Source organism: Solea solea, chromosome 3, assembly GCF_958295425.1.
Source record: "Solea solea chromosome 3, fSolSol10.1, whole genome shotgun sequence".
In the NCBI taxonomy this organism is placed as follows: domain Eukaryota; kingdom Metazoa; phylum Chordata; class Actinopteri; order Pleuronectiformes; family Soleidae; genus Solea; species Solea solea.
In genome coordinates this window covers 31182555-31204536 of record NC_081136.1, presented here as the reverse complement: position 1 = coordinate 31204536, position 21982 = coordinate 31182555, and the positions used below count along the sequence as shown (strand labels likewise).

The 21982-nt window shown below is 42.2% G+C and overlaps 1 protein-coding gene across 3 annotated transcripts; it reads right to left on the bottom strand.

Moving 5' to 3' along the window:
* Nucleotides 1–1859: 1859 nt before the first annotated feature.
* waslb (WASP like actin nucleation promoting factor b) lies at nucleotides 1860–21636 on the bottom strand. Of its 3 annotated transcripts, XM_058625229.1 has the most exons (12): nucleotides 21240–21635; nucleotides 14364–14498; nucleotides 14098–14184; nucleotides 13331–13427; nucleotides 12015–12038; nucleotides 8689–8872; nucleotides 7950–7992; nucleotides 6823–6976; nucleotides 6605–6622; nucleotides 5249–5796; nucleotides 5047–5155; nucleotides 1860–3728 (listed from the first exon to the last, which is right to left on the bottom strand). In XM_058625229.1, exons 1-12 carry the CDS (start codon nucleotides 21342–21344, stop codon nucleotides 3667–3669), a joined length of 1566 nt encoding a protein of 521 aa, XP_058481212.1. In that variant the 5' UTR covers nucleotides 21345–21635; the 3' UTR covers nucleotides 1860–3666. The 3 variants fall into 3 exon arrangements, with proteins under 3 accessions (XP_058481212.1, XP_058481214.1, XP_058481213.1); XM_058625231.1 differs by lacking the exon at nucleotides 12015–12038 and having other exon boundaries at nucleotides 21240–21636; XM_058625230.1 differs by lacking the exon at nucleotides 6605–6622 and having other exon boundaries at nucleotides 21240–21634.
* Nucleotides 21637–21982: the final 346 nt, after the last annotated feature.

Sequence of the window (21982 nt, the reverse complement as noted above, 5' to 3'; positions counted from 1 at the left end):
AAGATTAAAGCTTCCTCTACTCAAGCGCATGCACTTTGTCATATCCGCCGGTGCTGTCAGCGGGACCATAAAATGTAGCCACTTCCTGCTGTAAATGGGGCCTGTGCACTCAGGGTGGTGGTCACTGCATTATCGAGATGGACAGAGGTGTTCGTGGTCTGTTGGGAAAATGTCGGGAAATGCCTCCGACCACAGCAACAGCAACAGCATTTGTCAGGGCGCCGACGTGGGGGTTTGCATGAATTCCCTTCAGCACATGAGAGTTTACACTTAACACATTTTCACCTTCAGCAACAAAAGAAATGACACTGTACCATCAGTGGAATACAATCAAAAATCATTTTCATTGCACTACCAAGCTATTACTTAGTAATTACTGTTGTAATAGATGGTAGGATCACAATATTACTACTCTAGTACTGGCATACTATTACCACATTGTTACTATACTAATGTAAAAGGTTTTTAAAAAACTGGCTGCATGCATTTTGTTGTTACTTGTGCACTTGTTTGTACCCAAATGTTGGAATGCGCTTTGGATAAAAGCGTCTGCTAAATGTCATGTAATGTAAATATAATGTAATTGTTTTTTTTTGTCTTTCTGTGTACAGTGGTGTGACACGAGTGGAAAGTCCCATACCTGCTCTAATCTCCTTCATAAGCTCTGCAGCAGGGAACTGATACAGGCTCGGTCAGATGATGTGGACATGAACTAAAAATAAATCACGCAGGCATGGGGGTTGCTGTTGTTGTTGTTGTTATTATTATTATTTAACAAGTAATGTTAAAAACTGGCTTCTTTATTTTCCCCCAGCTGTCTAATGTTGTTGCTGCAGTGTTATTTTAATAGTCCACATCATATTCAACAGTGCAACTGCATTATTGCTGTGTTTTTGAGGCATTACAACACACTATAATGCATTTTTTTTTTAAATATGTTTTATACTGTTACAATTTCAAAATTAACACGGAAAATCTGGTGTTCATGTATAAAACTTATTGTTTTTCTTCATATTAAATTGTTAATACACTATTTTAACATGCAGTAAAATGCTCAAAGGACATTTTCTGGCCCTTTTATGGTTAAAATAAGCAAAAAAAGAGACAGACAGACATTTTGAGGCCGAGGTTAAGTCACAAAAAAAAAAAATCCATATACACATTAATCTTAATTTAAAGGTTTGTGAAAATTCTGCAAATCTGTTTGGGGACCCAAATAAATCACCCGCAACCCATTTGCGGGTCCCAACCCGGCCTTTGGGAACCACTGTACGTGGCATTATACTGTGCGCACAATGAATCACAAGCATTACATGACAAGGTTGTGACAAACTAACTGCGCTTTTGTTTTCCTTCTTACTCACCCACTTTTCTTTTCTTCCCTTCTTCCTGACTCATGTGTGACAATCCTCTGCTCAGCTGCTGCCAGATTCTGTCCGAGCACCCGTCTCACCACCGTCTACGGCAGGGGATGAGGCCCACTTCCAGTCATTCCTATGCACACATACACACACACACACACACACACACCCATATGCTGAAGCCTAATTTCCATGTTGGACACAGGATACCTCAAATCTGCATGGATACAGCAATAACCACACTCACTTAACACCTACTGCAGTGTTTCTTAATCCTGATCCTGTGGACGCACCATGTTTTAGACGTTTCCCTGCTCCAACACACCTGATTCAAATGATCAGCTCGTTAGGAAGCTCTGCAGAAGCCTGATAACGAGCCGTTTATTGGGATCAGGTGTGTTGGAGCGAGGAGGCCCTGCTCTACTTTTACACCCTGACAATTTAACATTAGTTGAACAAACAATCCCACAATAAAAAAAGAACAAACACCAAAGTGTGTAAATGTCAACCTTTTATTGGAGTGTATAATGTATGAGTTTGTCAAGCCTGTTTGAGAAAAAGGCTCGGCGTCCAGAACACCTTATTATAACCGAGTTACCTCAAGACACGAACATCTGCGAAAACATGGCCCAGGTGTTCCTTTTCCCTTGAAAAAGAATATATTTGACAACACAGGGTCAGTTCTTACATCAAACTAGTGGCAACTTGTCTTTCAGAGACCAAAAATGTCAATTATAAAACGATATAAAAACAAAAAAAAAAAAATAGTTTGGAGACATTTCAGCACACAATCCCGTCTTTTATTTCCCGTTCTGGTTACCTCTCACACTAAATGTGTATGTGTTCTTTCAGGTCCAGCTGCTGTTCCAGCAGACTTTAGAATGAACGGCTGCAGAAGCTGCTGTTTTTGCTTTCTTTAAAAGAGAAAATGCAGGTTGGTTATTGAAGTGCAGAGTCTCCACATAAGGAACTGCTAAAAAAACAACATTATTTTAACCTTTTTATCCTGACCGGATGAGTTTAACAACTCCCTGATGAATCTTTATTTATGCCGTTTTAAAAAAAGCACAATCTATTGGGCTTTGAAGGGATTAACTATGTAACACACCTTAATGCACTCGTTGGATAATGCCATGACTTGACCCCGTCATTTGTCAGCAGCTCAGCGTCTAAAAGGAGGGAGAACTCCACATTTTGTGCCGCCGTTTCTGCTCAGCAGCGCAGCCATAACCACAAAACACCCAGTATAAGCTTCAGGTGTGAGACTAAAAAAAAGAAATGTCTTTATTCCTCAAGATTTACACAATGTATATTATAACCTGATTCCCAATAAGCATACGCTACTGTTAAAAAAACAAAACAAAACAAAAACAGTCAGAATTTGCTGTAGTGTGACAATAACAAAAGAAAATCAACTAAAATTCAAATAGATCGCCGGCCAACAATGTGTTTACTGTACGTAGTGTGGGCGTGTTTAACGGTTAAAAGTCTACTTTGCCTCATTTACTTAAAGCTTATTCATAATGAGTCTCCACTTTCAATCTGTGCAAAAATATAACAACTCTCAAATTTACAGTTGACAGAATGAAGCTAACGAGAGCGTTTTCTTTTTTTCTTTTCACCCTTCTTCTTTGTCATAAGAAAATATGAGCGCTAAACTAGGATCCTCTTGAATAAGTAAAAATAAACTACAGAGCAACAGGGTATGAAAATAGTTCACTTTTGCCTTTCTTCCCGTGATGAAGGCGTGATTTCTATGTGGCCACCCGCATTTTTTTAAGCCCCTCAATCGATGAAAAAAAAAACAACAAAAAAACATTAATTTTCTAAGACTGAAGAGATTGTGAAATTGCACATGTTGATATGGACGCTGCAGGACAGCGACGGGGAGGGACATGTGCGATGAGAGGCTGAACCGACAGATGGAGGTGATTAACATCAAAGCGCAGGGGACGTGGGAGGAAGAGAGGGCGATACAAAGAGATGGAAAAAAACAAAAGCTGGACAAAGATAAAATGACAGATGAGACATTTTGCTACCGAAAGACAGAAATGACGCACAGACAGACAGAGAAACGAGAAGAACATTCAACCTAAGATATGAAAGTGACAAACATTTACAGATTAAATGAGGTATTGCACAGATTAATCATAAAAAAAAAGCATAAAGGCAACAAAAATATACAGCAAATTGATAGAACATTTACATTTAGAACTTTAAAAAGACAATATTTTTTTAGTGTCGTAATCATCCAGGAGTTAGGACAGGGCAGGGGAAAAAAGAAAAAAACAAACAAAAAAAATCACTAGTCTTCCCATTCATCATCATCCTCAAAGTCCTCATCGTCTTCATCGTCGTCGTCCTCGTCTGTGGAAGGAAAGACAACATTGGCACTCGTTACGTTAAACTGAAACAGCAGGAGATGCACAGAGGTCGTCGACCTTCACTTTCAAACGTCTCCCGTGACATTTTTTTTTTGTCTGAGGCTTAAAAATAGAAAAATCACAAGGACGTTTGAGACTGATGAGGAAGTGATGAAAGTCTGATTTGTATTTTGGAAAGAAAGCGTCATCTGACACACACTTAATGAGACAAAGGCCTGGTTTTTACTGCAATTGCCTCTTTTTCCATTACAGTCCGACTCCCCAAAATAGACTGCCGGCGGAACGGCCGCGTCACGTCGCTGATCCGGCGTCGTAGCCGATACATTCTAGTCAACGGGTCAAAGTTCACCAGTCGTGAACGTCTGCGTAAGAAGGTCGGAGGGGATACGCGCGGCAGAGCCACGGAAATTCAGCAAAAGCCGGAGAGGAAGTAGGAAAATAGAGCTTCAGGTATTGTATTTCACTTAAGTACATCACAGAACAGAAGTACTGCTCCGTTTGTTGGGTTTACAGCCGCCATAGTCGACTGCCGTCATTTGCTTATTCAAATCTGATTTATCATGTTATTCAGTTTATTAGTTCTTTCACATCATTACAATTGTGCTGGCTCTGCAGGTGGAAACATGCTCTAAGTTCTGTTTGTTTTGAGCTTCCTGTGACATCTAGTGGACTGGACAAGAACTGTGAATGTACAATGGGATGAGATTTAAAGAGGTCATTCGTCCTGTGCTCCATGAGAGTGAGAGAAGGGTGACATGAGAATATGGTGTGAGATTATTCTTCTTTTTTCTTTTCACATGAGAACATGGATAATATTACATTGAGATGTATTTATCTATTGGAAATAACAGTGTTAGGTTATAGAGAATGGAATAAATTAGTTCATATAAATATTCAGTTACTGGTCAAACTAATTCATCCAGAAAAAAACTAATTTCAGGTATAGAGCTGAAACAATTACTCAATCGATTACTAAATTAATCATCAACTATTTTTTTCGATTAATCGGTTTGAATGATTGAAACAAGATTGTTTCAGCTTCTTAAAGAATGAATCATTTTGGTTTGTGGACAAAAACAAGACATTTGAGAACATCATCATTACCAGGTTTGACAACTGCTGATCAACATTTTTTAAAGTTTTATGGACCAAACGATTACTCGATTAATCGTGAAAACAATCAACAGATTAATCGATTCTGAAAATAATCGTTAGTTCTATTCAGGTAATATTAATATAATATTATGTATGCTGTGTGAGTTCAGCAGCAGGTGAGTTTTTTGTTTTGTTTTTGTACGTACCTGAAGAGTGAATAGCCTTGCTTCTTTTCTGCATCACCTCCATCAGGGCCCCTACAATGCCCGCTGAGGGGGCAGCGGTGGTAGGAGTTGATTCGTTATTGTCCTCTCTCTGCAAACAAACAAAAACAGCTCCATCAGCCACAATTACGGAAGCAGATTCAGTTCAACTCAAAGGTAACACGTGTGATGAATGAAAACTCACCGCTTTAAGTTGGATTCCTTGTCGGATTTGGTCCAGAAGTGCATCTCTGCCGCCGCCAGTGCTGCTGGACACTGGCCTCTCTTTCTGGTCCACCTTCTTCAGGTTTGTGCCCTCTCTGATCTGACTCAGGAGCGCAGACTTGCCTCCACCTGAGGACAGGCTGCCGTCGCCCCCGTTAGCGTCTGTGGACATCGGAGGAGCAGGAGGTGGAGGGCCAGGTGGTGGCGGAGGAGGAGGCGGAGGAGGCGGCACACCGCCACCGGACATGGGAGGAGGCGGTGGCGGGGGCGGCGCCACGGGAATGGAGGCATGAGCTGGTGGAGGTGGGGGCGGGAGGGAGCCTCTGCTTGGCGGAGGTGGAGGTGGAGGTGGAGCGGACATGCCCGGCCGAGTCGGAGGGGGAGGAGGGTGTGAAGAGACCGGAGCTCGGGAGGGAGGGGGCGGCGGCGGGGCACCTCGCCCTCGCGCAGGGGGAGGGGGCGGAGGTGCAGAACTGTGGTGAGGGGGTGGCGGAGGAGGGCCACCTCTAGATGGAGGAGGTGGAGGGGCTGAGGGACAGAGGAAAAAAAACAAAATGGACAAATATTTAAAAGTCTGAACAGAAATCAATGATCAGCAAACACAGAGAGGAACACTGAGCTCAGACTGAAGCCTGGAGGAAGTTTAAAGTTTACTCTTCTGGTTTATATTCATATAAAACTGACTTCAGTGAGAAGATGGGAGACGTGACAGCACATCTGTCCAAAAACGCTCGTCAGTTTCCCCAAATCTTGCATGTATCAAGCCATGCAGTTATATAATTAAGCCACAGGGGGGCAGCCTTCTCCTGTGTAATGTTAATCTGCCAGGGAAACAAAATAAATGCCTCAACTCCTACTTTTAACAACAAAAATTAAAATAATGAGCTGAAACATATTACTGTGTATATATAATATAATATAAAGATCCAGTGTCCTCCGAGTCTGACAGCTGGTTAATAATAAAAAAAAAGGGTCAGTTCACATGCAAAGTGTTTACAGTAGAGCAAACCACGAGAAGAGTTTTATAGGTGTGGTTCAGCCACTTGAGAGGAGTTGCACAGCAGACAGGTAACAGACGCTTGACCATTACTTCATAACTCGTATATATATATATATATACATTATATACACACATACATATACATATATATATATATATATATATATATATATATATATATAAAAAAAAAGCACATCCAACTCAGTTAAAGTCCAAGATGTGAGGAACTGCAAAGTCTCACAAAACTATTATTTCATTTCTAGGTCACATATCAGTCACACTCCACATGCACAGTCAGTCATGAGCTGTCGTAGCAGGTCATGCATAGAAACCTACCGCACCACCGGGGTGGACCTGCAGATAAAAACCATTGCACCAGTTAGCTTGACAATCAACCTGTTCAAACGTTCATTCATGTCTTTTAAAACAACACATTTTCTTCATCACGGAACTGAAATGCACCACTGGCAGATGGAGATCCTCTCCTTCGTGAAATGGATTTATTGATCAGGGGGAGTTGGAATTGTCACGATATAAACCCACATGTGCCTCACCTTGTCGCCGTAGCTCATTTTTCACAGCTTCTACACCTCCTTTCTTCTCAATGAAGTCATAGATGACCTTTGAGGTCTCCTTGTCCTTCAGCTCGGCCTCGGAGATGCCACACATGTCAAAGAGGTGTTTCAGCTCGGGGTCTAAGTTATTCAGCTGCAGGGTAAACACAGGAGGAAGACATGGCGTTCGGTAAATACAGTCAGGCAGTGATAATTAAGTACAACAGACTCTATAATAATACTGCAATATGAATTATGTTAGGACTGAAACACCTTCAGATTATTATTAATTTTTCCTCTGCTGCATTTAAACTGGCACCATTTTAATAACCGCACTAGTGTTAGTCCTTTAAAATTAAACAATTATCAACCTCATCAGACCTGCTGCACTCATTATATAAATATAGAATTTGAGCTACAATGCTGCCACCTAGTGGTACAAGTGACGTGACATCTCGGCTCGCTGGGAAAAGACATATTTTCCCTGACCTGGATCTGAACACGTCAGAACAGGTCCGGCCATTCCAGCGCACATGTTGAGAGATTAACCTTTATCTCAGCTGTGCGGTGGTGCATTAGAACATGTCGTGAATCCAAATTGGTGTTCGATTATCTCTTTAAAATACTTAATATAAAAAGGTTTGACAAAGCAAAATCTACCCCTGTGAATGCTTTGAACCTGGGGGTGGATTTGAGAGGTGAGAAACTGTCTTTGTTCCACTGACCTTGCCCTTGCAAGCATTACCTTATCACCTGAATTATGTTTTCATTCATTCATGAACAGAGTTAAGTCCTCTGACCTGTGTGATCTCAAACTCCCTGCATCCAGCATCACTGCTGATGATGCTTCTTTGGAACAACTCCATGGATTATGCAGATCAACAACAACAACAAAAAAATCTCCTTGTGTAACGGTCATGGCGACTTGACCGTGCAGCTTGGCTTAATATTTTATAGCCGTTACTAAATTAAAAAAAAATCTGTCTGGAGGAGAAGGAAGTGGGTGGTGGTGGTGTCTGACAAACAGAAAAGCTCAGGGGCTTTTAGGTTTTAGAACAAAAAAAAATCAAAAAGGGTCACATACTGAGACATGTGTGCCGGTGTTAGATTATGTGAATTCTGCTTACATCAAAGCCTGTGTTTGGATCCCATCCCACGTGTCCAATGTGCCTGTGAGGGGGAAAAAAGCAAAAACAAGAGCGGACGTGAGATCACGTAAGGTTAAGTAGTAGAACATGCGGTACCATGCAGTGATGACCTTCTAATAATAATATGATGAAAGAAACAAACAAAAAAAAAAAAAAAAACACGTAAACTGACGTCGTTCCTGAAAGCACATCATGGATTGGTCTACATTAATAATCTTTCACATATTCTATAGGATTAATTTGTGAGGAACAGCGGCCTGGATTAATACCTTGCACAGGGACGAGCTGCCCTGTGCCTCATTCAGACCTGGTATTTACGCCCATGCTGGGAGATTTGATCTCATGTAGACACAGCGTTAAGTACGACTGTTCACGCCTGGTATAAAACACGTGTCCTGCAACTCCTCTGACCACAACAGATTGGATCTGGCTTCCCTTCCCCTTTATTCAAATACACACACACACACACTGATGTCATGTCAGTCCACGGGAACAAAATCAAGATTGTTATCCGGCGATAAAAAGAAGAGATGAGAATGTCATATGGAAAGCACGTTTAAACATTCATGACACGTTCTTTTCTCGTAACACTGATAAAATACTACCGCCAATATCATAAGGGAGAGTAAGGGCTTTGTTGAACACAATTTTTCCAAACACTTGAGATTAAAATGGTGTAAATAAACGTACTAAACTAACGCAACCACACTTGACTCACTGGAAGTTGCTCGGCGTGCCGATGTCTGCCTTGGTCAGCTTCTTCTTCTTCCCCTTGACTTTCTTCTCCCTCTTGGGGAAGGACGAGTGCACAATGTTGTTCACCTGAGAGTTGTTGTGAAAGCGATGAATGCTGTTGATCTCCGGGTTTTTGATGTCCACGGTGGCCATGGGCAATGTGGGACCTGCGAGAGCGACAGAGGCCGCGGTACAGTTAAGAGTTTATAGAACACAACGCGTGCAATTCAAAACATCGACTACAGATAACTCGCCACATTAAAGTGTGGTTTATAATGAGGACAATAAAGTAGTAACAAGTCATAAAACATAAAAAATAATACTGGTTTTTAAAGAAGAAAGAAGAGTTTGGAATTCATCGGGCCAGCTGTGTCCATTCAATTATATAACCAATTATTTACTGGCTATTACAGACTGTTTGGCTCAACTAGAAATGGAACTATTTGGATTTAATGGTGTGAAAGTGGCCGAGTCTTTGCGGGATTATCTCATTACTGCCACTCGGGGTATTGACACAGAATGAGTGAACGAAATTATAAACAAAACACTGGCAAATACCTCTGGGATATAAAAGGACTGTAAATGAGTTGAGAAACTCGTTCTGTCAGTTCGGTAACCCAATATACTTAACAAAGACTGTCTGTCAACCTCATTAAAGTTCTCATTTACAGATGGCGTCGTGTTTCAAACATTCATACGAAACAAATCAGCTCTGTAAATAAAGGAAAAAGACAGTGCTATACTCATTTAACCGTTTCACACCAGGGCCCCGGCATGAACGGCAGAAAAACAATCCAACACCAAAGTGACAACACCAATACCTCAGGGGTCTCATGTCCCAACACACTTGTGACCTGCAACCAAGCATGTGCAGACAAATATGTCCATACCCGTCCGTATTTTTGATTCCGAGTCTGCACCTCACTCAAAAAAAACACATACCTTTGACTCTCTGACTACACGGACTTTTGGGAGTTTTGCTGGGCAAAGGCGAGGCTGACCGACTGCGCCTCCTTCTCACCCTGTCCCAAATACACCTGCCCTCGCCTCTCGCCGCGCAGGTGGTCGCGCCGGCATCGAGGAACATTTTGTCCATCAGGTTGCGAGTTTGCTCTTCTGCGCAAATCGAAAGGCGGGCGGTTTGGTCGGAGAGAGACGGGTACAACTCGTCCTGCGGGAGTATGAGGCAGTGTAGGGAAGTCAGGCAGCTGCCTGAACTTACACCTCCGACGACTGCTGCTGCTCCTCCACCTCCACCTCCACCCTCACAATTAAGATCCTCAGAGGGAGCAGACAGGAAGGTGGTGCAGAACATCATTGTTGCTGATGGCTGGGCATAAGCGGTTTGACCACTGAGTGGGTCCAAGGTCTTTTGCCTCATGCAAAAGAAATGTGCAGAAAGTCCTCAGTCCCAGCAGGGAAAGACTGCTTCATAAAAGAAAAATGTCCTCTAAAACAAATCCAGAGTGGATAAATTTTAAATCCAGTACTTTTTGGTTAAAAAGGTTTCTTCAGCGCGCCGACACCGCCCCCAAAAAAGACGTTCACCACTGTTTCCTACATGAGAAAATAAGCCAGAATGTGATGGACTTCGTGCAGCACTCAGCAGTCACTGAATTAACATCTTGGGACATCTGGCGTAGTTGAAACACACACTGTCTGAGCTGCGAAGGCAGACGTCCAGCTATGCCATCTGAGGAGAAAAGAGACAGCCAGCACTTGCCAGCCAACGGCCCGAGCTTCACTCTTCCTCTTACATTCCTTCCATTACTTTCTCTGTCGCCGGCTCTCCCAGTCTCCGTTTCGCTGCTGTATCAGAGTGTGTCTGAGTTCTGAATATTTTATATCTTCCCCTGCAATCATTTGCTATCCCCCTGGCTCTCCATCTCAGCATGTTGCACGATTAGATTATCATGATCGAACCGGCTCGCCATAATCATTTCTCCACCCAGCTCCACTATTATCCCCTCCCACTCCCTGCAACACACATAAACAGGATCTAATCCCAGCAAGTTGTGTCCTGGCTCTAGCACTGGGTGTTTTTTTTTTTATTACGTAACCATGACAATCTACCCATGGCATAATCCCACGATAATCTCAGTGGTTCCTGAAACATGATGAATATGCGGGGTGAAATGAAGGGTGAGAAGAGCAGAGCAAGAGAAAGCGAGAGAGAGAGAGAGAGAGAGAGAAAGACAGAGAAAAGAGGGAAATTAAGACAGATTAAATGAGAAGCAGAGGGTGAACGGGTACAAATGACGAGATGGGGGTGAGGTGAAAGGGCAGAAAGAGAAAAGAGCAGAACAGAAGAGAAGGACAGCTAAGAATAGAGTTGATGACAGTATGACGCAGTCATGGAAATGTGATGGACCAAGACGAGAAGAGAAGAGAAGAGAAGATATCCCCGTGAGACTACGAGGATGATTTCCTTTGGAATTTAACAAATTCACAGGCCAAGATGGACTTGTAGAGAAGCTGAAACCACGCATAACTAATGCAGGACACAATCTGGTATAACAACACCTGTCTTTTTTCATTTTTACCAAATATTTATTGGCTAGGCATGTCATGACCACATAAACCATAACCACAACTGGCCTAACCTAACCCTAACCATACAACGTCTCCATAATGTGACTGTGTCAACAGATTGAGGTCCCCAAGATATGAGTAATACCTGGAATCCACGCACACCCAAGTCAAAATGATGTCAAATGATGCCACTTCTTTGCAAAACTGGTTCATCTGCTGCTCCATTCTTCCTGTAACTAGACTGCGTCATCTTGCGCCATCATGCCAAGTAAAAGAAAAATTGTTTTCCGGCTCTTTAACCTCCTGAGTGACAGAGTGAGGGGCCTTGACGGGCATGCAACTCAGAGATTAAGACTCGCCGAATTAATGGATTTGTAGATAAAGTATATGAAACCTGCTCGTGTCCACAGTTGATTGATTGCTGTGCATTTCCTCCACTGCTCGTCCATTTGATTTGTGTCACTCCATTGTGAAAGAGCAACTCATATAGCATACAGCAATATTTAGATTTTAAGAGTTTATTCACTATTTAATTATAAACTGCTGGTGTACGACTGCTTTTTGATGGATGCCAGGCAGAAGGTGTTTCCTACATACGGTGTGCCGTTTCTACAATAACAGACCAATGTTGCCAATGATCCAAAAATCTGAATGATCCTTGAACTCCACCCATCAGACATACCAACACAATGACACACAGAGATTTCTCTGTATCGTTTTTTCATGCCTCCTCTGCTCACATCTGAAGTTAATGTCAGGAAATATTGTCAAACGTACCATTTGGAGGGTCGCGTCTCTTCTCTGTAAACACACAAGACAAAAAAAAGATGAACCGTTACAAACCCGCACTGGGTTGTGAGTTAGGTTAGTGAGGAGAGAATGTGCACGAGAGCACAGACGTAACAGAAGAGAGAACGCCGGGAGGACGGAAAGTTACGGAGAGAAAATGGCCAAGCAAAGAAGTTCTGTTAATGCATTCATGTAATGCAGAACACATTCGGTTCTTTCATTCATTCACACACACACACACATAATGTTTAATTACGTCTGTGATGAAAAATACTGTCCAGAGAACAATTACGATACGACGACGGTCAAAAGGAAAGAAGCCTCGTCGAGAAGATGTGACCCAGCGCAGAGGACTGAAGAGGAAAAGATGACAGAGAACCATCCATGTGAAAAGGTCAGGAAATGATCCACAGAGGAGGAAGAAGGAAGACGGACGCTCGTAATCAAGCAGGTGATGATAAAAGTTAAGGAAAGAGTGGCTAAGGAGTGAGAGGTGTGATTTTGCAAATCATTACGCGTTTTCAACAGATTAAGCTGAGGACATTCACAGCTCATTTCCTTAGATGGACAGATAAGATAGAAGGCGGAAGAGGAAACAGTTTTGTTTTGTCTCAAAGTCTTAATGCTGATGGGAACTTAAAATCACCTATTAGAGCTACAGAGTGCCTTCATACAGTAAAACAAAATACACGCTAAATGTCAAAGTATGTGCACAAAAGAGTGCAATCATCAGCGTCATACATCTCAAGCTTATGCAGCTACAGTTCCAGTATTCCAGATTATTATTAAAATACTGATTCACAGTGTCTCAACGACAGTGAAGTGGAAGAGTTTGGTTAAAATGATTCTGAATAGTGACGGTATGGGTTGTCATTAGAGGTAAGAATTCAGCTGAGGGAGAGTTTTGCAAACTGGCAGGAGGAAGATGGAGTAGTAAAAATGAAATCAATAAACCAGGCAAATAAATTTAACATAAGCCCCTTTTCAGTGCATCGTACTTTGGTTTACACTCCAGCATATCGACTGGAGTGCCTCAATTGAATACATTTGCTTTATGTATTGAGATTACAGTCTATTTTGCCCAGTTTTGTGTGGAAGCACAATGTAAAAGTGACAGGTTTAGACCTTTATTTAATCTTGTGCTCAAACCAGACTATTTCAAGCCAAAAACCTCTTACTGCACCTCAGTGATGTTATGTTATGGCTTGACACAAGACTAATATCGAACCAAACAAGTCACTTTTACATAGTCGTATTAAGACGGCGGGTGGGTTTGAAGATTAGGTCAGCGGTAAGATTGGTACCAGTTTTCCTCTGTCGTCTTCCCACGAGCTCTGTCAAATGGCCGTGGAAACGCTTGGTCTCCTCCTCGCTGGCAAAGCTCAGACCCACTTGGCATGTCTGTAAACACACAAACACAAAACACTGAAACATGCGTACATTTGGAAAGTCTGGTTGTTTATCAACAACTGCCAAAAACGACCCATTTCGGTTGCCTTGTTTGAATTTACAAACCTTATTTCCTAACAATCCAGGCTTCGTCAGCAGCAGCACCACCACATACCTCATGGTCTGCTGAGTCTGAGCCACTGCACGCTCTAGCGAAGATGCTTACGCAACAAATAAAAAGGGGGTCCCTATCATGGGAATGGCTTCAGATTAAAAATCGATATTGACTTACATGACATGTCATCAGTGTCTGAAATGTCATGTTATGTTGAGCATTGTTATGCCAACAAAATAAAAGGCTTTACTTTGGATGAAAAATGTGAGAAACTGGTCTCCTGCCAGAACTAAATTTGTTGAAAAGAACATAAGCCCTTTGTTTCCAGACAGTATTGCTCAAAAGGAATGGAGGCAAACCTTGAGAGACAAGTTTAAAACTTACTTTATGGTAGTGACACTAAAGGACAGAGGAGTCATTGCAAAAAGTGGGAATATCTTAAGGAAATCACTCAAGTTCTGACTCTAATGTGACAATCAGAGATGAGCAAATAATCTTGAGGCTTATATACGATAACATACAGAATAAAGATAAGAAATGTGAAAAGTTATACGGCAGGTCACTCACATCTCCAGCAAATGTGATGAAGTAGGGTTTGGGGACGTAGATGCTGAAGTTATTGTACAGCTCCTGTTCAAATGTCATCTTACCATCCTGAAGAAAGACAGAAATGTGAATTAAAAAAATAAAACGTGAGCTCAAACAAAAGAGAATACAATTCATTGACTCTACTGTCTTGCAATCCATGCGAGTTTATGATGGATATGTGGTTGACCACAGCTGTTCATACTGTTTTCATGATCAAAGTTCTGATCTGCCGCGCGTTCACCTACCCTGACGTCGAGGACTCTGATGAAATACGACCGCAGCGGGTTGTCTTTGACCAGACAGGCCACTCCGCAGCATCTCTTGTTCCAACTGGAGTTCCTGTCAGATGTGAAAACCTGGACCACTGCTGAAGACAATGTCTAGGGAGAGGGAGGACAAGAGACAAGAGAGAAAAGAGTCACATATAAGATGCACGGAAGAAGGAGGAGAATAAAATACACAGGAATAGATAAACAAATATAGCCAAATTGCTTCTGATAAAACTTAAATAAACTGGTTACAAATTACAGTTGACTGGAGGTTTCAAGGTTTCTGTTCATCCCCGCCTCCTCACTCCTCCAACATACACAGAAATGTGATAAATGGAGAGGACATACACAACCCAACCTAAATTCACATGCTTTACAATCCCCCCCATCCAAGAATTATTTTCCTCCATTTCATGAGCTGCATAAAACGTGTAATGACCACACTGACCACAGACTGAGTGACACTGAGTTTTTGTGCAGTTGTCAAAAAGGAGACCCACAATCAAAACGTGTCTAAAAACATTTGGCAAACAACAACACAGAAATGTGGGAATTAGAAAGGACACATCCTCTGCACTGACCCAAAGCCGTGAGAGCTACTGCAACAGCTGCTTTGAAGTTATAGTACGTCATGTTTGACTCAGTTGACAGGAAACATGCAATCGAACATTGTCCAGGAAGTCAGCGAGGATAAACCACCCTCGACTATGGTTGCAAGCAATTAAATATGAGCCCCCTACCAATATGTATATAATATATAAGCACATACCCTCCATTCAGCTAATGAATCAGCTCCGATTGAACATTTAAAACCATATCGGTATTGAAGGACCCTGGCTCTGATAGTGCCCGATGGCCTCCACCTGTCATATGGTGACTCATCGCTCTGCATGGAAGCTCCACAGTCTTGGCTTGAAGCAGGCTTGGCACAAATTATGGAACAATGGCTATATTTAAAGGCTAATTTTACTGAAAATGTGTGTGTATACACACACACACACACACACACACATAAAGTGATTTTCTTCTGATGAGAGCTTGTGAGAGTAATGCAAAGTCCACAGAGTGATGAGTTTAAAAGGAGCAGCTATGAGGTGCATTCATTGACCCACAGAAATTCCAGGTCTTCTGCAAACACACATGCAGTCCACTAATCAAATGCTTGCTGCTGTCAACTTGTGGAAAGACATGCACTACTAATTAGGCAGTCATTTGGTCACTGGAGAAGTATGAAATACACTTCCTTTTTTATCACTGCAATCATTACTCTCTTTTGCATCCCCAATTCCATGGAATATCATGACACTGACAGCTATTTTTTCTTTTGTGAATGGGGGGTAGTGGGCAAACAGTTGATTGATCATCAACTATTGGCTCTTCCATGCTTCAAATGATTCCGTTTTTAAAAAAAATCCACTATTGGTCAACCTCCGGTAAACATACACACAAAGAACACACCTGCCCTGCAGCAAGCACAGGGACACATCTATGATCACAAGAGCAGATCAGGCTCCCGCTGGTTTTACAGGTTGCTCCAAGGGTTCCCTCACACCGAGGGGCCGACCTTCACAGTCATTACCACAAACATACAAACACCAAAAGGCCAAATACCTGGTGATTTCTTTATCAACACTGTTGTTCTACTTTCTTTACCCGAGCAACATAAATCAGCTGAAGTTGTTAAAACATTTAGAGGAGTTTCTGTTCTTGGTTATAAAGGTCTTACTGGCAGCAGAATTCTGCTATGTACATAGGTACACATTAGAAGGGCCCTCAGAAGACATACCTTGGACAAGGCCCAAATCTAATCATGTTAAAGACTGTAAGCGAGCGGTTAATCTTTCGGTTTAAGCTTGCTGAGAGACAACCCCACATACGAGAAGCTAACTGCTAGAGGAAATAAAACACCTGCAGATAAAACAGACCGCTTGTTGACTCTTGACCCCTAGGATAATACAGCCACTGCAACAGGCTAAATGCTGCAACAAACAAAGAGGGTGTTAACGAATTTAGGGTTTGGTTGACTTGGAAAGAAACAACAAATGGAAGGGTTTTTTTTATTCTCCACTTTGTGGGAAAAGTAATGACGATCTTAAACCCTTCATCTGCACCATTATTTTTAAAATACAGATTTCAGGGAACAAGCAAATCCTCAATTGAAATGATCTCACTAGAGTGAAGAAAGTGTGCTTTCTCCTCAATTCTATGTGTGCAGCATGGATCGTTATATAAGTTAATTTTAAGCTCAACTGGTTGCACAGCCTCAGGGGACGCAGCTAATTGGCCAGTTGTAGCTGAAGCTTGCATCTCCACGTTGAATGAGCACATCTATGGGTCTATGTGAGATGAAGGAAGCATGTGAGCACTTGTACAGAAGGCATGATGATGCGTGTATGTCAGTTCTCTTGGTAGCTCATTAAATTTGTATTTAAATCAAAAATACCAGTATCAAAAAGATAACATTAATGTCTCTGTATCAGCAGGTGTAACAGCAATGAGGCCCTGGGGTTTCATCTGCTCCTGGAGCACTGATCATTAATAAAAGGGACAAAAGCAGCAGGAAGCGGAGCTCAGTCTATGGCATCATCAAATTGTCTAAAATGACCTACATATACACTCTCTCAAGAACAAATACTCTTTCTACAGTGCACCCACACCCATGTCTCTATATCTGTATTAATGAGTTGTAGTGAGGACGCAATCACACACAAGAATATAAAGATAGTGTTCTTTGTTTTTTACTGACCACAAATAAGGAAGTGATATTTGATATTTAGGCAGGTATATAGTTACCTCAACACAAAAGGTAAGATGCTAATTGTTTAGAAGAACCTACAGTTTACATAGGAGCCACAACTTAAACATCATATATTCAATTTACGGGAGCATATATACATACACTGGATAATTTTTAAAGTTTATTTTGGACCAATGCAAAGATGGGTGAATGAGCCAAAAAAATCTGCCTTGAATTGATGAAAAACAATGCTATGTTAAGGATGTGGATGGGTCTACTAAATACTTCATAGGGCATTAATTGTTTATTTTAAAAGGACAACATTGAGTGAGACACCAAAAGAAGGAATAGAAATATAATGTTAGCCCTATATCCTTGTTGAAATATGAACGTCTCTCATCACTGATCAACCATTTTGTCAAGCTGTTCCATCCTGGCACAAATAAACATCATAACACGTCTTCACAGGATCTCCTGGAGAGGAAGCAAGTCAAAGTGGGCAGGAACACAACGCTGGATAACTGGCTGACACAGAGAAAGCTGAGCAGGAAAAAAAAAAAAAAAGTGATGTACAAGCACAACAGGGCTGAAGATGGGCTGAAGGGCAATGAGTGACAGGAGGGGGTGGCAGATTGTACAAAAAGAGCCAAGGTGAGACTTCAAATGTACAGTGGAAGGAGAGAAATGGAGAAAGGAGAGGAGAAGTGCAGGAAAAGAGGAGTCATGTTCCACTTCTCCAGCACAAATCACCAGAGGAGGCCGACCACGGGACTTCCTGTAGAACAGGACTGCTGATCAGGCAGTCTGTACACACACATACTGTGAACTGGATCTCTTCCACCTTCTGCCCAGTCAGTCGCTGTTGCGGTTGCTGATGGTGAAAACAGCGTAAGGAATACCAATGATGTGAAACCAATGAGCAAAGGCCAATACCTGTGTGATTCTCTCATTTTTTTAAACATATGTTGACTGTAGGGTGACATATGTGAGTATGTCCTAAAATCTGTATTAAGTGCATGCTTCTGCTGCTCAGTACAGCTACTGACGTATTGTAAAAAAGAGGTCCACTACTTTTAAAGACTAGGCTTTTTTACAGCTAAGTCCAATTCATCTGCACAAAGAGAACTTTGCGTCTGAGAAAGCAGAGCAAATAAATGACAAAGGTGACTCCATGATTCCTACATTCATAATGAGAACATTACATAACACACGATCACTCAGTAAGCCACTGAATCACTGATGGGCATTCTAATTAGACCGGTCAGGGAGACACACAATGTCCAGCTCTTCCAATTTTCTCCTCCCTCAGTGGCCCCTCCCTCTCTCCCTCTCTCTCACAAACACACACATTAACTGTCTCCTAAACTCACTCTGCATGCAAAGATGTATAAAGCGTAGGACTGCGAGGAATGTTCCAGTTTCCTCTGTCACATGTCGGCGTGACACAATTGCCTGAATGCCAGAGAAGTGTCGTCAGGGGTTTTTAAAACAGGTTACAGAGGTGTAGGAGGACACAAGTCAGAGACCTGTATGCGTTGGGTGTCAAAGGGGGAGGCAGGACATCGAACCACATGACTGCACACAGGCCTGACATACTGTGTCATGGGACAGGATATGAGTCTTTCCAAAAACATGCATGGACATACAGATACCTCACAAGTATCAAGAGCATGATCACACCACCTTTACAAGATACCATTAAAACGTACACTATGATCACAATGGGGAAGTAACTTTCCAACAATTATCTGCAAATATTCGTCTAACGTGCACGGACCTACAGTGTACGCTTGCAGAGCAACTGTGATAACGTCACAAACACGACACGACTTTAAACTTTAAACCCCATTCTATGTAGTTAAGGTAATCAGTAACAGGTGAGGGTGTGGCGTTCTTCAACGCAACCGATATTACTGTGTGATGTTTGCAAGGCAAGAGGGCAAGGACAGGTATCAGGCAAACATTAGAAGGAAAAGTGACCTCATTTCCAAATGAGACTTGAAAGTGAAACATGCTTTAATGCCAGTCTGAAACTCCCTTGAGAAACACAGGCTGACGAAGCAACATCCCTTATACATGAACACCTTACACTTGGCAAGTGTGTTGCTGAATTAAAGGTGGTGATAGTGCACACAACATAGAATTCATAACATGAGACATAGGGTAATGACCCGTCTGTTTGCTGGCTGTAAATTACTCGAAACAACAAGTGAGAGACAACCGCTTATGCTACGTGAGACGGCAGGCACTCACGAACACTATTACATTAAATCTACACTGCGGGTGTTTAAACAACAAACATTAATTAGATACTAATAATGAATTAAAATACTGTCACTTCTTTCTGAAATGATTCATGAATACTTTATTTTGCCAGCCAGAGGGAAGATAAACCCATCATGGAGGACCAGTTGTCTCTACAGTTCCACTATAGACTACCAAAATGAGGACCATAAAATATGTGTCGGTGTTATGTAACATCAGACTATATGGGACAATATTGTGTCATGATGCTGCAGCACTGTAGTTTCACTGGTACGGCAGACTGCTCCACATCAAACCGTGTCGTGGGACTGGCAGGTCCTGCACGAGGAAGACGTTTGGCTAGTCAACGCCGTCCTCAGCCAAGTCTGCTCGGCACATTCCTCTCAGTGGACGCACTTCCCGATAACAACCAAGGTTCATAAGAGTTATGTAATGCCAGTGCAAAAGGAAAAAAAACAACATCATTGTCCAGCCCTGCTTCATGCTGATGGATTTAACAGCCCTCAAAACCCCTACTAGCATTAGCATGCTGTGGACTTACTTTGGTTAGGCTAGGTCAGACCTCCAGACCTCAGACCTCAGGTCACAAAGTCCTCTTGAGTTTAAGGGTGTAGTAACTTGTATATGTCAACTATAGAGGACTCGGCATTTAATAATGTTAACTTAAGAGTGATATTAAAGGTATATTGATAAAAAAAACAACAACCAACAATCTACAGGAACGACAGAGTGTGACAAAGAAGTTAAAACAAACTGTGAGGGGCAGCATTACACCTCTCAGTGTACAGCCTGCAAGAAATCATTGTGAGAAGAAGAGTGTGCAGACATGAGCACCTGCAGCATTCACAGAGACAGCTAAATAACCTGCACACAGACGTACAAAGTATGCAACTGTATAAATTCAGCACCCTCAAAAGAAAGTACTAGCGACGTACAATATATTAAAGATGTACCATAATAATAATAATAATAATAATAATAATGCATAATCACCACGATTAATGCCAGCTGTTCCTCCTGTAGTACTTGTTTGGTGAAGTACTTGATGTTTCATTGTATGGTTACATTTTATTTCAATATAGGACACATAACAAACATTTTTCTACTAAAACACCCCCTCATACCTCATAAGAGAATTATATTTGACAAATGCAATGAGAGACATTGGGAGTTGGATTCAAGTTGTGCTTAAATGAAGTTTTGGGGGCATAAAGATGGTCACTTTTTATCAATAAAACCATTTTGTTGGTATTTCTGGGAGTGACTGCATGGGTTATTACCTGTCTCTGGGTCTAAGTTAGTAACCAACACAGAGCAGAAAGACATTGACACCTTATACATATTTGTTTACCTGTCAACACGTTCTCTCGTAACTTTAGCCATGTTTTCATATTTTTTCCGCAGCGCTGTTCAGGAACCACACTGAGGTGGGTGACAGAGGAATGTCAGGACTTCCTTAGTGATTTCAGGTGTGTCAGGCTGTGAAGTTAAAGGCGTGCCAGTGGAGGAGGCCTGGGGCAGGAGTCAAACTTCGGCTGTTGCCCAAATGTCACCGTCCCAAACAGGACGTTCCGCTCAGCACAGCTAATGTGCTCGAACCCCAGCTAAGAGCCCTCCCTGGTCGCACACGCTGTCAAAACAACCGCGACCTGTTCTGTCACAACTTCATCTTGAGAAACAAACATTATCGTTAGCCCAGAAATCACAACAGAATGCCGCAAACACGAAGCGACAACTAACTCCTAGCTAGCGTTGCTCTCCGGACTCGGGGCAGGAAACACGGCGGTGTATTAGCTGCCAACCAAAAAAAAACAAAAAATACAACAGTTTGAGGAGGGTGAAAAACTTACCATGCATTTCCTGCCAAGGTGGTTGAAGATGCATTCATTTTCCTGCGGTGTCAGTAGTATCGACCCGACATTTGTTTGCCGCCGCTGCGGCAGATGTCCACTCATTATTGGTCAATTAATAAAGAACGCACCGACCCTTAACTCGTTGTGCTGGAGCCGAAATGATACATAAACAATCCCTCGATCATCCGTGGCCTTCTTACGACCCCCGCTCACACCGGTATGGTTCTATCCCGGGGAGTCCGCGAAGACTCGGGTGTCAAAGGGAAAAGCTATAGCGTGTGGGACCCGTGCGACTTCCCGCTCCACTTTAAATGAAACCCAGTTATGCAGCGACTGAACGGAGACAGAAAATGCTAAAAACTTTCCTGGGAAGTCCGACCGCTAAAGAGCTCAGAGCCAGTTCCATCCAACATGGCAGTGTCAGGGCGAGACCATTTTCTCTAGGAACGGGGGCACGCGTTCCTGCAACTTCTACACACACAGTTACCAAGAGAGATTCTTGACACGTTATACGGTGAGAATATTTTATAAATGTAAGTCACATAGTCAGATGCCTTTTTGTGGGAAGTGAAGTGAGTTAATTCTGCTTAGTAAAATTCCAGTTACATGGACAGACTCCAAGCAGGTGGTTCGGTCCTTTCCGCCCGTGGCTTTTATGACAGGAATGTGTGCGAGTGCAGAATGGGAGGAGATAAGAAATAAAGGCGCAAGTTGCCAAATTCATTCACTTCTATGGGAGA

Coding starts and splice junctions, on each gene's coding strand:
- waslb (XM_058625229.1), bottom strand. CDS start 21,344: ATGAGTGGACATCTGCCGCAGCGGCGGCAAACAAATGTCGGGTCGATA. Junction 12,039..13,330: donor AAGACGACAGAGGAAAACTG/GTACCAATCTTA, acceptor GTGTGTTTACAG/AGAAGAGACGCGACCCTCCA. Junction 8,873..12,014: donor GAGACGCGACCCTCCAAATG/GTACGTTTGACA, acceptor TCGCTCTCGCAG/GTCCCACATTGCCCATGGCC.